The following is a 15488-nucleotide window of genomic DNA, read 5'->3' as shown; positions in this document are numbered from 1 at the left end:
AGTAAAATATTGTAATTATTTTTGTTACTATCAAAATAACTGAAATATCAAATAATATGGCTTCATAAAAAGTGTCATTAAACGTACCCGTTAAAATACTTGGTACTGAAAATATAGTATAAAAAGCCGGCAAATGGAGCTTTAGCTATAGTTTAACACTGTAACATTAAAAATGAATACATGTGTACTGCTTCTCCTAGCTGCAGCTTCAGTAGCAACAGCTAGACTACCTTACCACTCAGAAATAGTCATTACTCAATTCGAAGAGTTCGTTGTGAAGTACAACAAAACATATATTACTGAAATTGAAGAGGTCTTTCGGTTTGGTATATTCGTGAAGAACTTGGACCTAATCGATCTCCTTAACAAACGTAGTAAATATGCTAAATTTGGTAAGATTTTATATTTTTATAAAAATTAACTTCGCTTGCTTGCTTTCTAATTGTTACATTATAGTCTTATGTTGGTCATTTTATGTCTTTGTAAAGTAGGCAAAGTGAAACATAAAAATTAAAAAATATATAAAAACAGAATTCGAAAACTAAAGAAACTTTGGTTTAGCTTAGAAAGGTTTGGCTTAAACCAGCCAAAGGAACATAAATTTGAGAAATATCATAATCTTTTTAATTATATTCAAGGAATCACACGATTTGCGGATATGACCCATGAAGAATTTGTTATGTGGAATACTGGATTAGGTCAACCAAATTTGGGAGACGGTTGTCAACCAGACTCAGTAGTTGGTGACATCAACGTAACGGAATCTCAATTCGATTGGCGTGATAGTGGAGTTGTCACTCCAGTAAAGAACCAGCAGCATGGCTGTGGGTCATGTTGGGCGTTTAGTGCCATCGGTGCGTAGTTTATTTAGTTTTTTTTTTTTTAAATACGGATTGGTATTATAAAAACATTATATATTATTAGGAAGCGGCCTGCCAGCGGCTTCGCCCGCTTGAACTACATGATTATTTTTTTAATAACAGAATTGAGTGATAGTCATAATGTGTCATGATGTCAATGACGAATTTAATTTACTCGTTCAGAAACAGCCTTAAATGTAATGTTATTGATTTGGGTAAGGATGTATAATATTCCTTGTAAAATAACTGTAATGATTGCATATTAAAAAAATACCCAAATCGAATCGAATAACCCAATATCGAAATCGAATTCAATATAATTAAATGAATCGGATATCGAATCGAAAATATTTAATTGACAACCTCTTCCTTGTTGTAAAAATCATTTAAAAATACAGATTTATCACAAACAAATACACATTTATTATAAGTATAGATATGGATTGCCTTATATTTGCAGGCAAACTCATGCCATAAGTTCATTCCGATGCCGATAAAATTTTTTTAAAGAACCGATTTTGATGAAACAAACTTTAGATCTTAAGTTGAGATAAAGCAAATCAATTGGTGAAAGTTTGAAGTTAATCGGTTCAGTACTTTCGAAGATTAGATCATACAGACAGACAAACAAGAATTAAAAAATTTTTTTTTTTCTTTCTACAATTCTTCTTAATTGTCCCTCTATCTATTTCAGTCAAATATATTAAATGTACAGACAAAATATTTTTACTGTTTTATTATCTATATATACATATATATTTATATATTTATGTATATATATATATATATATATATATATATATATATATATATATATATATATTTAGTGTATACATATATTTAATGTATATATGTATATATATATATATATATATATATATATATATATTTATTAAAATTTTCATTTCTTCGCTCTGGCACTAAGGCAAAACCTTGGTGTTGAGTTCCGCTACTCAACACAAAATGCTTCAAGAAATTCGGGAAAAAAAACATGTGCGGGAAAAAAAATCAGCGTGAAGCTGATTTAATTATATATTTTTCAAATTTATTTATTCAATTAAAGTATGTTAACGTTACTACATGTTTCTTAAAAAATCCAGGCAATGTGGAAAGCGTAAATGCGATAAAAACAAAAAATTTGGTGGAGCTGTCGGAACAACAATTAGTGGATTGCGATACAACTTCAAATGGATGCCACGATGGACTTGCATCAAATGCTCTTTCGTAAGATATTTCACGATGTTTTAAATTTTGCTAATTAAAAAGCAATCTAAGCAAGTTAAAGCTAATTAAAAAATATTTTTTACTTACATTATTTTCCAGATATTTACTAGAGAAAGGTTCCATGTCTGACGCTGATTACCCGTATACTGCACAACAGGGCAGCTGTCAATATGACCAATCTAAAGTTTCTATCAAAATAAGTAATTGTTATCAAATTAACGTAGATGAAGGTTCTCTTGCTCAAAAACTACAGCAGTTGGGTCCATTATCTATAGGTGATTTACGTTTTATAATTATTTGTTGTAATCATGTATGTCCAACGTCCTTATAGTGCAAACGTGATTAGCTGGATCAATAATGTCCACGTAGTTGTGTTCATAATTAAAAAAAATGCTTTTTCCCTGGCCCACCAAGAAGAGTAAGGAGTTAATTTACGCCATCTTGCTCGGAGTTAAACAAAAAAAGAACAGAGTAACTGACACAGGCTAAGGATAAAAATTAATATAGTATGTTAAAGATGTGATTGTATAAAGAGGTTGAAGACAGTGGAAGAGGCGAAAGAGGACAGCAGAAACCTTAGTATTTGGCGCTTCATTCTCTCTGACTATCCCGCAGGAGTACAGAGTGAAGCTAGATTAGATTTGATTATGTGATTTTTTTACGTGAAATTTAAAAGTTTAAGAATTGCGGATTCTATAAAAGAAAAATTAAATTACAGCTATTGATGCAACCGTGATTCAATCAAATTTTGAGGGTGGTATAATACATGGAGACCAGTGCCAAGGTTCCGCTGCTAATCACGCTGTTCTGCTAGTAGGATATGGTGAAGGTGAACTGGAGTTTTTTAAATATTTTTCCTATTTAAGTAATAAGATATATTTAGTAATACTATATACCTATATACATTTTAGTGATAGTACGATAGAATTAAGAACAGTTTATAATGCATTATATACCTACACTAATATTGAGAATATGTAGCATTTTATCTACCGTATGTATATAAAATTACATCTTAAACAACAAATGAGTTCTTAAAATTATTAAACCACATGGCCATACAGTAACAAAATAAATTTATTTTTAGGGTTCCGTATCTCAGAACGAATAAACGGAACCCTTATGGGATCTTTTTGTTATAAGTCTGTCTGTCAAGACAATTTGCCTCGACATCGCGTAGGCTATTGTCTCCAGCTCAAATTAATATAAAATATCTGCGGCCCATTGAAGCATATAAAACTTCTAAGCCATAGCAATTAAAAGACATTTAAGAAGGATTGAGTGAGTACTTTTTGTAAGTTCAAGTTTACTCTCCGTTGACTTGCAATTCTGAATTTAGTACAAGCCCTCGGTAGTCAAGTTCGTATCGTACTTGACCGTATATTTTTTTTTATTTGCTAGCTTATTTCATTTTATGATCGTAATAAATAATATATATAATGTCATCATCAGAGAGCGGCGTGCAGTACTGGACCGTCAAAAACTCCTGGGGCCAAAATTGGGGCGAAGGAGGATACTTTAGAATGCAAAGAGGAGTCAACTGCCTTCTCATCGCTAATGGTCCGATAGTGACTGCTGTTATATAAAAACAGTTTTTTTACGCATCAATCTTTTAATACTTGTGTAATCATAGTTATGAAATAAAAAAGAAATTTAATAACATATCAGAGTTTTTATTTAAATGTCTACAGTTGCAGATCGATAATCTAAAAGTATATCAATCAATATTAAATAAATAACAAAAATACGTGCTAAGTTTCTTATTTCTGAGTATAAGATTTTCATCTGTGCATTGTTTGTCAGTCACTAAGAAGCGAAAGAATAATATATTATATACATCATATACCTGGATGCGATAACGTCTTTTTTTATTCTTTAAAATAAAGGCTAAATGCACAAGCAGATTTTTCCATACAAACTTTCAACCCCTTATTTACAATCCTAGGGGATGAGTTAAAATAAACCACGAAACATGTGTTCAATGATCGATATGTTCAATGATAGATCTGGGGGCCCTAAGATTTCAGTTTATTATTTAAGTATAACAAGCTGTGTCCACTTTAAAATATGGTCCATATAGTCCTAAGTTTTATTTTGTCTTTGCTTTGTAAATATGTTATCATCACTAATAATTAAATACTCTTGATTATTTTGTAATTTTAAATTCTTAGTTTAATACTCTACTTTAGTCATATTTGGAATTTGTTTAAATTAATCTTAAAATATGAAATATAACATATAATTTTTTTAAATGTCTATAGAGAGGAAATATTATATATAGAGTTTTGAAAGAATTACTGAAATACTTAAATACACAACACGGCCTTGAATGTTTCTTATCAAATAAAAATATTCTAATATTGAAAAAATGTAGATTACGCATAAAATGTCATTAAATATACGTATTTAAAATACTTGGAGATGAAAATATTGTATAAAACCTGAAGCTGTATGTAATTTTAATATAGTTTAATCCTAAAATGGCTGGCAATATACTACTTCTATTAGTAGCTGTTACATCAGCAACAGCTAAATCATTACCGTACCATTCTGACATCGTCATTGACCAATTCAAAGAGTTTGTTAAAACGTACGACAAGAAGTATGAGAATGAAATTGTAGAAGCTGTTAGATTTGGTATTTTTTTGAAAAATTTAGATTTCATCGATCTTTTAAATATGCATAGCGATAGTGCAGAATTTGGTAAGTCTCTTAGGTATTTTTTTTTATTTCTTATATAAATAGTTAAGTTGCCAAATAATACTACTGGTTTTATTATGTGGCAACATAATCCTCATATAGTCAATATGAGGATCCAGATAATGCTATAATATAATTAAGTTCTAGTATATAATTCTTAATTTCTATAAAACTGATATATATATTTGTATACTTTAAAATAAAGATTGTTTAAAATACTATTTTTCATAGTAAATTAATTATATTCAAGGAATAACACAATTTGCTGATATGACTAATGAAGAAATTAAGATGTGGAATACAGGAATGCAACAACCAGATTTTGGAAAAGGTTGTACGCCAACATCAGATGTAAATGATATTAACGTAACTGCCACTCAATTTGATTGGCGTACCAAAGGAGTAGTTTCGCCTGTAAAGAATCAAGGACAATGTGGATCTTGTTGGGCGTTTAGCACAATCGGTGAGTTACTTATAAAGTAATTTACGTAGTTACCAATAATGAAAGATACTTTTAAAAAATATTTAAAATTTTATTACTTTTTGTTACAATTAAAAATATATCCAGGAAACGTGGAGAGCGTAAATGCTATAAAAGCGGGTAGTTTAGCGTTACTATCGGAGCAGCAATTAGTAGATTGTGAGACTTCTTCACATGGGTGTCAAGGAGGATGGCCAGAAAGTGCACTTGGGTATGTTTTCATATACTATTTGCATATTTTTTGTGTATTGCTTATGTCTTACTTTTAAAAAAATATATTTTTTAGTTACTTGATGGCGAAAGGTTCTATGTCCGGATCATCTTATCCATATGTTGCTCGCCAACAGGGATGTCGATATGACAGTTCTAAAGTTTCTGTCCGCGTTAATAATTGCTATTCATTAAAGATACAAGAAGGTGCCTTTGATCAAAAACTGCAGCAAATGGGCCCATTGTCTATACGTAAGTTATACTCGTATTTTTTTTGCTTTAGTTTGACATTAATTAAAATTTATTGTTTTATCGTTCTTTATTTTTCGTTTACAATTCGCGATGAGTGGCGGGCACAAATGTAGTTTGTCGTTTTATCAAACAAAGGAAATGAAAATAATTCAATTTATTCGAGTAAGGATAGGTCATAAAGACAACACCTCATCAAGTCATTGAAATACCAGGGCGCCAAGCCTGGATATTTTTTTAATTTCCGTTGAAAGACAGACTTAGTCTTCTTAAAAAGAGCAAAAATATTAAATAATTCAATCCACTGGGAGTCAAACACACATCTGTCGTAATAGTGTTGGAATTTAAAAAATATATGAAAACAGTGTTAATCAAAACCTTCAGTAATATGAGATTTTATTTTCAATTTACAGTCCTTGATGCAACTATTCTGTCAAATTACAAAGGTGGTGTTATATCTGGTAACAACTGCCGGGCTAACGAAATTAATCACGCTGTCCTTCTAGTTGGTTTCGGTGAAGGTACTGACTAAATTATTTTGATTAATATTATAATATATGGTCTTTCTAGAATATGGCTTTAATACACATAAATATAAGGTCATTACGTGATTTTAAAAGTCATACTTAATGTATAATATGTTCACTTTTGTTTTTTTTTTAACTTAGAGGGCGGAGTGCAGCACTGGATCATCAAAAACTCATGGGGTGAAAGATGGGGTGAACAGGGATACTTCAGATTACAAAGAGGAGTGAACTGTCTCGTCCTCGCCAAGTATCCGCCAGTGACCGCTGTTATTTGATATGATTAATTGATGTTTTCTTTCCAATATATTGTTTTTATTATGTACTTATGTGTGCATACTTAAGCATAATGTTAATAAATGTGTTGAATTTCTTCCGTAGTTTCTTTACTATTCTCATTTGTATCTTCCGCACTTTGCAGTGTTATACGTAAAAATCAAATTGAATCTCTACTTTCTGCTAAATTTTATCGACGAGAATATTTAGTTAAAGAACTAAACACTACCTAGCATTAATCTAACTACACCTTTATCGTTTTTATTTAGGTGTATAAGTATATTTATATATATTCTAATATTATATTTAGATATTCGAATTACTATGCTTTTATGTATGTAAATAAAAATGTGTATTCATATTTAAGTATGTGTATGTATAATTGTTACAATTTATTTATTTTTAATAAATATAATATTAAACTTGTAGCTTAACCTTTAAGTATGGACGTCGAATTATATATATATATATCGACTACGAATTCTACAAATCGGCCACTTCTCGGTGACCTCCGCCACTGAGTCTCTCAGTACCTTTCGTATTAATGACAAAATGAATGTAGATAGCAGTGGTTGTGTCTCTGGGTTCAAAATACGTGAGTATTTAACTTTCTAAACGGGGCCTGGGTCTGTCAGACCCGACGTCCATGTTTCCCATACATGAATGATTTCAAAACGCCATATATTTTTATAATATTACAAAATATACTTTAATATTTTAATTGTATTATTTGTATTCAAATGTTTTTATTGTTTTATATCATATATTATTTGACATTGTTTGTTATATATTTTAGTAATATAAATATTATTTACCTAAAAAAGATTCAATTTTTTTAGTTTATATGATAAAATGGAAAAAAATGATCGACCTAGCACGTCAGGGACAAAAATATCGGTACTTTATAATCAATATCAAACAAAAGAATTGGACGACGACATTTTATAAAGAAAATAGCACTTTATACACACAACTACTCTAAGAATTGAGAATGACTTTGACTCGCGTTTCGCGATCTGATCTATCATTTTTTGAACATGAAGCTAAAAAAATTGTTTTGGGATCTTGAAAAACATGTACACTTTGCCCCCAAAAGATATATAGAAACACAACACATACTTATGTTGACTGCAATCGTCCTGTTTGCCTACAATGTTGAAAGCCATTGTGTATCGATGTTCAATAATACCTTATCTTAAGGTGTTGTCAAAATTTTTATTTTATAACATAAGATGTAATTTCTTTATTTTTTTTATTTGTTAGACTTTATATTTTGTTAAAAAAATATTTATTTTATTATCTGTCTTTTTTTTATAGTATTATTTTCTTAAGAGTCATCCCATGTGGCCAAAGACTGAAATTGTGACTTTAAGTTACTTAAATCGTTGTGATGCGTAAACTTTAATAAAAAGCGATTTTATTTATATTGATTTTGTTTGATTTGAGGCTATTCATGTAAACTAAAACATAAAATTGTTTTCTTCCTTTAAAAAACAGTCGGAATATGACCAATAAATACACTGGTCTGACAGACCCGACGTCCATATGTATGTTATAAAAAAGTCACGTCCATAGTTAAAGGTTAATAGTGAAAAGCTTTTAAGCTAAAAGTTTAATATAATAACACTCATAATATACACAGCATTTGCAATTCAATTTTTTTATTTATTTATTCTTTATTGGACATATTTATAAAAAATATATCTACTTAAGGCGATCAAAACGTCAAAACATTCTCTACTATAATTACCCCTCAGAGAAAATAAATTAAGAATTTGGACAGTGTACGAAGTAAGAGACATGCAGTGACCTTGGCATTTTTTTAATATAAAAATATAATTTAAAAGTTTCACAAAAGATCTTCCAATAGTCTCCAATATTGGTAGACTAAGGTCCAATATTGGTCCAAAGTGAGAACTCAGTATTTATAATACTGAGGTATAGGTGTATAGTAAAAAGTAAAGAAATCAAACACCTCGAGGCTTTTACAGAACTTATATTTCTTTCAGGGCTAAATACCATTAAGCTGTATAATGTATATCTTAAATTATAATACACTTCTAGGGGACTACTTTCTTCTTCAGCTCCAAGTCTAAAAGTAGGTACATATAAAATTTTGATCAAATCAAGCTTACTTTTTAAATTGACAGCTCGTGCTAGTTCTATGAATAAATTTTCACATGTCTTTTCATTAAACAAAGAGGTTGATTTACATTTTTTTTATGTCAAATTATTGCGAATATTAAGACTATTTATATAAAATCATTAAACTACTGATGTTCTTGATCTATAATGCATGCACACAAACTCAAGCTTGTCAACTTTTTTATTCCCCCTAGAACAACATAATATAAAATTTTGCAAAAGTGAGAACTTTTAATAAAAATAAAGGAGAAAATCGAATTATTGAATGTATTATATTACAGACTTGCGGACTCGCGCAGCTTCGCTTGCTTATTTAGGGATGAATTCTAATAAACCACGAAACATGTATTCAATGAAATATGTTTAAGAGCTTATATTTCAAATTTTATAAAAATCGGTGGCGATTTAAAGATTTTTCCATACAAACTTTCAACCCCTTTTCTGCACCCTTAAGGGGTGAATTCTAAAAAACCACGAAACACATGTTTAATTAAATATTTTTAAGAGTCTGAATTTAAAATTTTATAATAATCGGTGCCGATTTAAATTTTTTCCATACAAACTTTCAACCCCTATTTCACCCCTTTAGGGTTAAAATTTTTCAAAATCTCTTCTTAGTGGATGTCCAGATTACGAAAGTAAACTTTTGTCCAAATTTCACGTTTCTACGCAAAGCGGTTACGGCTGTGCGTGCGTCTTACCTCAGTCAGTGAGGACAAGTCCTTTTATATATATAGACTAGCGGAGGCGCGCAGCTTCTCCTGCTTATTTGGACCCTTAGGGGTGAATTATAATAAACCACGAAATACGTGTTCAATTAAATATTTTTAAGAGACTAAATTTCAAATTTTATAATAATCGAAGGCGATGTAAAGATTTTTCCATACAAACTTTTATTTACAACCCTTTATTTACAACCCGTGGGGGTGAATTATAATAAACCAAGAAATACGTGTTCAATTAAATATTTTTAAGTCAGAATTTAATTTTTTTTTAAAATCGGTGCCGATTTAAATTTTTCCCTATTTCATCCCTTTAAGGTTAAAAGTTTTCAGAATCCCTTAGTGGGTGTCTAGATTGCGAAAATAAACATCTGTCCAAATTTCACATTTCTACCATCAGGGGACCATAATCCTGAAATTAGTGTGAGACAATCGGTGGCAGGTCATTCGGAATTCCCACTTTTTTTGTTAATCTATTAGCCTTATTATTTATTGTTTTCTTCTTATATTAATTCGCCATTTACTTAAAACCCCGGTCCTGTGGTCCTACAGTTTGGCACGAAATGAGAATTTATAATAAAAATTTAGAAAAACATCTAAAAAGTGAAAATTGTAGTCCATTGTAGATCATACAGAATGTGTGCATACGATAGCAAATTTAAGTTTGTCAACTTTTATAAGTTTGGCCTACAATTCTTAAATTGGTATGGAACCCTCGGTCTGCGAGTCCGACTCGCAATTGAATTGTTTTACCTACATTATTTATTGAGCTAAATTGAACGCAGTAATTTATCTCTTAGGTAAATCATATGTATTATACTAGTGGGCCCGTGCGGGGCTAAGCCCGCTTGAAATAGAAATATTAATAAAGAAATTGAAAACTAAAGATTCAGTCAATTCAGTTAAACAGTTGTATAAAATAACTGTTACGGCAACGACAAAACTTTTTTATTTATGAACGGATTGTAATAATTCTATGTTTTCGGAAGCTTTCCAAAATTCAATAGTGAAAACCGCATCTAAATCGGTTCAGCCGATTCTGAGATTTGCGATTACAAACGCACAGACAAACAGACAAAAATTTTAAAAATCATTGTTTTGGGTTCAATTACGTTAATATAGGTTCCCAGTAACATTTTTTTTTAAATATCGTCCAAGTACAGACACCGACCCTCTTACGATTTTATTGTAAGTATAGATATGATGTGGCGCATTTGCTGAAATCTACCTAGAATTAAAAGCTAGGAACGAAGAACTGAACAAAAACATTTAAAGAATTTTACATTCATTTCATACTTAAAAAAATATTAAAATGCCAATAGTTACCATAAGTGGAGCATTTAGAATACTCAAACAGATTAACGGGGTATAAAAAGCACCATTCATTAAACAGCGAGTGAAGTGTGAAGTAAAACATGAGTGCTCATATGTTGTTCTTTCTAACCGCTGTAGTTTCAGTGGCATTAGCTAAATCTTTGCCGCATGAATCGGAACTTAATTCTAAGTTTGAGGAATTTATTAAGGAACATGATAAGGAATATGAAAATGAAATTGAAAAGGCAATGAGATTTGGGATGTTTGTTAAGAATTTGGATATCATTGACTACCAAAATAAACTTAGTGAGAAAGCAACATATGGTAAGTTTGTAGAATACACAATAATCTACGATAATAATTTAGTTATTAATTTGTTTCATTTTATTATAGGAATAACACAATTCGCTGATTTATCTAACGAAGAATTTATAATGAGGCATACTGGATACAGACCATCTAGTAGTGACAGCGATTGCAAAGTGGTCACAGATGTTGGTAATAGCACAACTGATAAGGAATTCGATTGGCGTAAGAAAGGAGCGGTTTCGTCAGTAAAGGACCAAGGAGCTTGCGGATCGTGTTGGGCATTCAGCGCAATTGGTAGGTATAATTTGTAATCTATTCTCTAATTGGTTTTTGAGCGATTAAAAAATGTGTGTTTACATATAGCTTGAATTATTTTTTTTAATATATTGTGAAAACCTTTAGATTATTGAATTTATAGGAAATATGGAAGGTGTTAATGCCATTAAAACTGGAGGGCTAGTAGACCTTTCGCCACAACAATTAGTAGACTGCGAGAAGAAGTCACAAGGGTGCCAAGGAGGGCTTATGACAACTGCTTTGTCGTAAGATATTTCTATATATTATCTATATATATAAAAGGACTTGTCCTCACTGACTGAGGTAAGACGCACGCACAGCCGTAACCGCTGATGGTAGAAACGTGAAATTTGGACAAATATTTACTTTCATAATCTGGACATCTGGAAAAAAATTAACCCTAAAGGGGTGAAATAGGGGTTGAAAGTTTGTATGGAAAAAAAATTAAATCTGCACCGATTTTTATAAAATTGTAAATTCAGACTATGAAAAATATTTAATTGAACACGTGTTTCACGGTTTTTTAGAATTTACTCCCTAAGAGTGCCAATAAGGGGTTGAAAGTTTGTATGGAAAAATCTTTAAATCGCCACCGATATTTATAAAATTTGAAATTTAGTCTCTTCAAAATATATCATTGAGCACATGTTTCGTGGTTTATATTAATTCATTCCCTAGGGGTGTAAATATGGAGTTGAAAGTTTGGAAAAATCTTTAAATCGCCACCGATTTTTATAAAAATTCAAATACAGGCTCTTAAAAATATTTCATTGAACATGTGTTTTGTGGTTTCTTAGAATTCATCCCTAAGGGAACAAATAAGCGGGCGAAGCTGCGCGCGCCCACTAGTTTTATTATATTTATAGTTTTATTTATTACACAGAAGCATATCATAATATAGTCATATTTCAAATGTAGAGCTTTTCTTCTGTGTTTGATAAATTGGATCAACACTAACTTTCCTTCGTTCATGGCTTAAAAAACCGAACAAAAACTCATATTAATTGTTTATGATCAACGTAGCGTAATATGACTGTCTGTGCCTGTCTCTTAACGTGAAGGTCGGATGTCCGAATGTGGATTGGAGGGATGATTATATGAAATTATCTTTATTTTCCATTTCTAGTAATGAAAAGCGTGGCATTGAGTTTTGGTAAAAACAGAGAACGGGATGTTTTCACATTAGGTTCCCTTTGTCTACAGTAGATACTCTTCCCTACTATCTACTTGAAAATCGTAAAGTTAAATTTTTTTTTTTAGGTACTTAAAAGACAAAGGATCTGAATCTGAGGCTGCCTATCCATATAAAGCACGTGATGAAAACTGTAAATACGATAAGTCTAAAGTCGTCGTAACACCAAAAGATTGTCATTTACTTTCAGTTAAAGAAGATGCCTATGCCCAAAAACTGCAGCAAATAGGCCCACTGTCTATAGGTGAATTAAATGAAGCTACTCGACCAAAATATAATTACCAAGTGCATCGTAACTTCATTCTTAGTTTCTTATCTTTTGTTACTGATACAGATATTTGTATCATCACATGGCATATAATACGAGTACGAGTATGTTATAGGGTTTCGCCCACTAGAACAATTTTGATATTTATTAAATATTTGTGAATTCTAATAAACCATGAAACACGTGAAATATTTTAAAGTCTGAATTTCAAATTTTATAAAAATCGGCGTCTATTTAAAGATTTGTTCATAAAAACTTTCAACCCCTATTTCATCGCTTCAGGTGTAAAATTTATCAAAAATCCATTATGTAAGTAAACTTCTGTCCAAATTTAATGTTTCTAACATCAGAGGTTACGGCTGTGCGTGCGCCTATACCTCAGTCAGTGGGAACATCTCCTATTATATACATACTCGTATATAGATTACACAATAATGGTTTAAAATTTCACTCAAATGAGACCAGTATGCCTAAAATCGATGCCTTAAATAGTATTAGTTTAATCTGCTGTTATTTGGGAAATGGAGAGTATATATTTTTTTAATTTCAGCAATTGACGCTATGCCTATTTTGGGTTATAAAAAAGGCATAATAAAAGGTAGCCACTGCAAGGGTAAAGAATTAAATCACGGAGTACTTTTAGTTGGTTATGGAGAAGGTAATTTGATGTTTTAATGTATTTTTCCGCCGTAAAATATTTAATTAGCCATAAATAACTAAACTACAGTGATCTATTTATCAGAGTTTATACGTTAATAAGCTACGAAGATATTTTCAAATAACTTTGATTAGTACTGGTGGAAAATTTTACGGAACAAATTGTATTAGAATATTCACCGATATTTTTTTAAACATTCTAAATATCTTATTTGGTTTGTTAAGAGGATGGCGTTAAATACTGGATTGTCAAGAACTCATGGGGCAAAAAATTCGGGGAAGATGGATACTTTAGGATGGAAAGAGGTGTCAACTGTCTCCTAGTTACAAATAACCCACCAGTGACTGCAGTGATGTAAATGGATTTTAAAATTGTCGCCTTGGTATCTCTTAATAAATAAAATAATAAATATAAAATTGCTGACTAAAAATATTGTTGGTTACATTAAATTTATATATTATACTATGATTTGGATAACATATTAAAATTATACATACATTAGTAGCCGCTTGCAATTTCATTTATTACCAATATTTTTCATATATTATTACCAATTAAAATAAACTAATTATCCTCTTCAATAATGTCAGAATTGGTTAGAAACTAGAATAATAATCTCTTTGATATAAATAGAAAGCAGTCCAAAATTTTGAATAGCAATGAAACAGTTTAAAGTGGGTATATATATAATATAAGAAGGTCGTATAACGTGTTAAAAATAAACGAGTAGGACGTCCGACCACGTCCTGGCTTTTGGTTCCACTCATACGCGAACGCATAACACATAAACAAATACTTTAATATAAAAAAATAAATCAAATAAATAAATAAATCTAAAATAAATAAACCAAATAATAACTGAAAGCACTAAATGATGTGTGAATGTGAACAATTTAGTTTATTAAATGAATAATCATTCATCACCCTACAAAATATCAAGGGACCTCAGTTCTTCACCGAAAGTAGTAAGATCTAAATGGAACGGATGAGAAGAGACTAGTTAAGGAAAATTTTACCTAAATCGAAACTGTACGGCTTCCAATGGGAACTTTACGCCTTATTTAGAGCGTGTGTGCAATTCAAGCGTGTGTACAGTCAATGTCTTAAATGATTTTAGATCATCACTGGAACTCTTACGGAACCCAAGTCAGTCAGTATAAAATGATCATTGTCAGGACAATACGATTTACACAATGATTATTTACAATTATTAAATTGTTTTTAATAACAATATTTAATATATACATATTTACCTATGATATATTACGTTGCTTCATTATTATTTATGAATGGACCGCGTTATTAAAGAATTGAATTAAATTAATTTTATTTATAACTAGTGGACCCGAACGCGGCTACGCCCGCTTGAACTATATGAATGTTTATTATATGTATTTATGAACTTATTTTCAGTTTTCAATAGAGAGATGCGTTAAGCAACCTCATTTTGGGTGACGTTTTCTAACAACAAACATTGCAAATAGTTGCTTAACATAGCGACGGTTGTTATTAACATGGTGGAATAAATTGCATGTCAAATTAATAAGTATTTTAATATATTAATATATATCGAAAATATTACAAATATGAGAAAAAAAGTATCCTATGTTCATCCCCAGACCCTCAAGTATCTCTATATGAGTATTTTATCACAATTAAATTAGCGATTTGGCCCTGATTGAACACGACAATTTTAACGACAAAATACCAATATAATATGTGTTAAGTAAGATTGTAGTTCATTGTAGATCATTCAGAATATGAATACCCTTGCAGATATAAGTTTGTCAACTTTTATAAGTTTTACTTACCGTTGGCCTACAATCCTTGGCAATCCCAATCCTCCTATGGAACCTCGGTCGGCGAGTCCGACTCGCAATTGAATGGTTTTATTTATATTATTTACTAAGCTAAATTAAGTCAATTAATCTATCTGCTACGTGCCGTGATAACGAGATCATTTGTCCGTCCCACTTTCGCGACAAAGTGTAGGTATAAGATTTTTCATGTGTGGCGCATTTGCTGAAATGCACATAAAATTATAAGCCAAGAACGAAGA

At 30.7% G+C, this 15488-nt stretch overlaps 4 protein-coding genes across 4 annotated transcripts in view; 3 read left to right on the top strand and 1 right to left on the bottom strand.

Moving 5' to 3' along the window:
• LOC146541133 (uncharacterized) overlaps positions 1–15488 on the bottom strand; it is a 209584-nt gene that overhangs the window by 67771 nt on the left and 126325 nt on the right. The window lies entirely within an intron of this gene.
• On the top strand, positions 144–3713 carry LOC146541141 (uncharacterized). The gene is made up of 6 exons (XM_085194607.1): positions 144–392; positions 639–854; positions 1961–2084; positions 2184–2359; positions 2803–2913; positions 3537–3713. The coding sequence occupies exons 1-6, from the start codon at positions 173–175 to the stop codon at positions 3668–3670; spliced, it is 981 nt and encodes a 326-aa protein (XP_085050733.1). The 5' UTR covers positions 144–172; the 3' UTR covers positions 3671–3713.
• Positions 4544–6621, top strand: LOC146541140 (uncharacterized). Its single transcript, XM_085191361.1, has 6 exons — positions 4544–4787; positions 5035–5247; positions 5353–5476; positions 5552–5727; positions 6138–6245; positions 6393–6621. The coding sequence occupies exons 1-6, from the start codon at positions 4565–4567 to the stop codon at positions 6524–6526; spliced, it is 978 nt and encodes a 325-aa protein (XP_085047487.1). The 5' UTR covers positions 4544–4564; the 3' UTR covers positions 6527–6621.
• On the top strand, positions 10768–13935 carry LOC146541139 (uncharacterized). Its single transcript, XM_085190619.1, has 6 exons — positions 10768–11029; positions 11099–11308; positions 11433–11556; positions 12572–12747; positions 13322–13429; positions 13654–13935. Exons 1-6 carry the CDS (start codon positions 10807–10809, stop codon positions 13785–13787), a joined length of 975 nt encoding a protein of 324 aa, XP_085046745.1. The 5' UTR covers positions 10768–10806; the 3' UTR covers positions 13788–13935.

Source organism: Heliconius melpomene, chromosome 1 (assembly GCF_056956725.1).
Source record: "Heliconius melpomene rosina isolate 202511_hmr_F chromosome 1, ASM5695672v1, whole genome shotgun sequence".
Classification (NCBI taxonomy): Eukaryota; Metazoa; Arthropoda; class Insecta; order Lepidoptera; family Nymphalidae; genus Heliconius; species Heliconius melpomene.
This window is presented reverse-complemented; position numbering and strand designations above follow the sequence as displayed.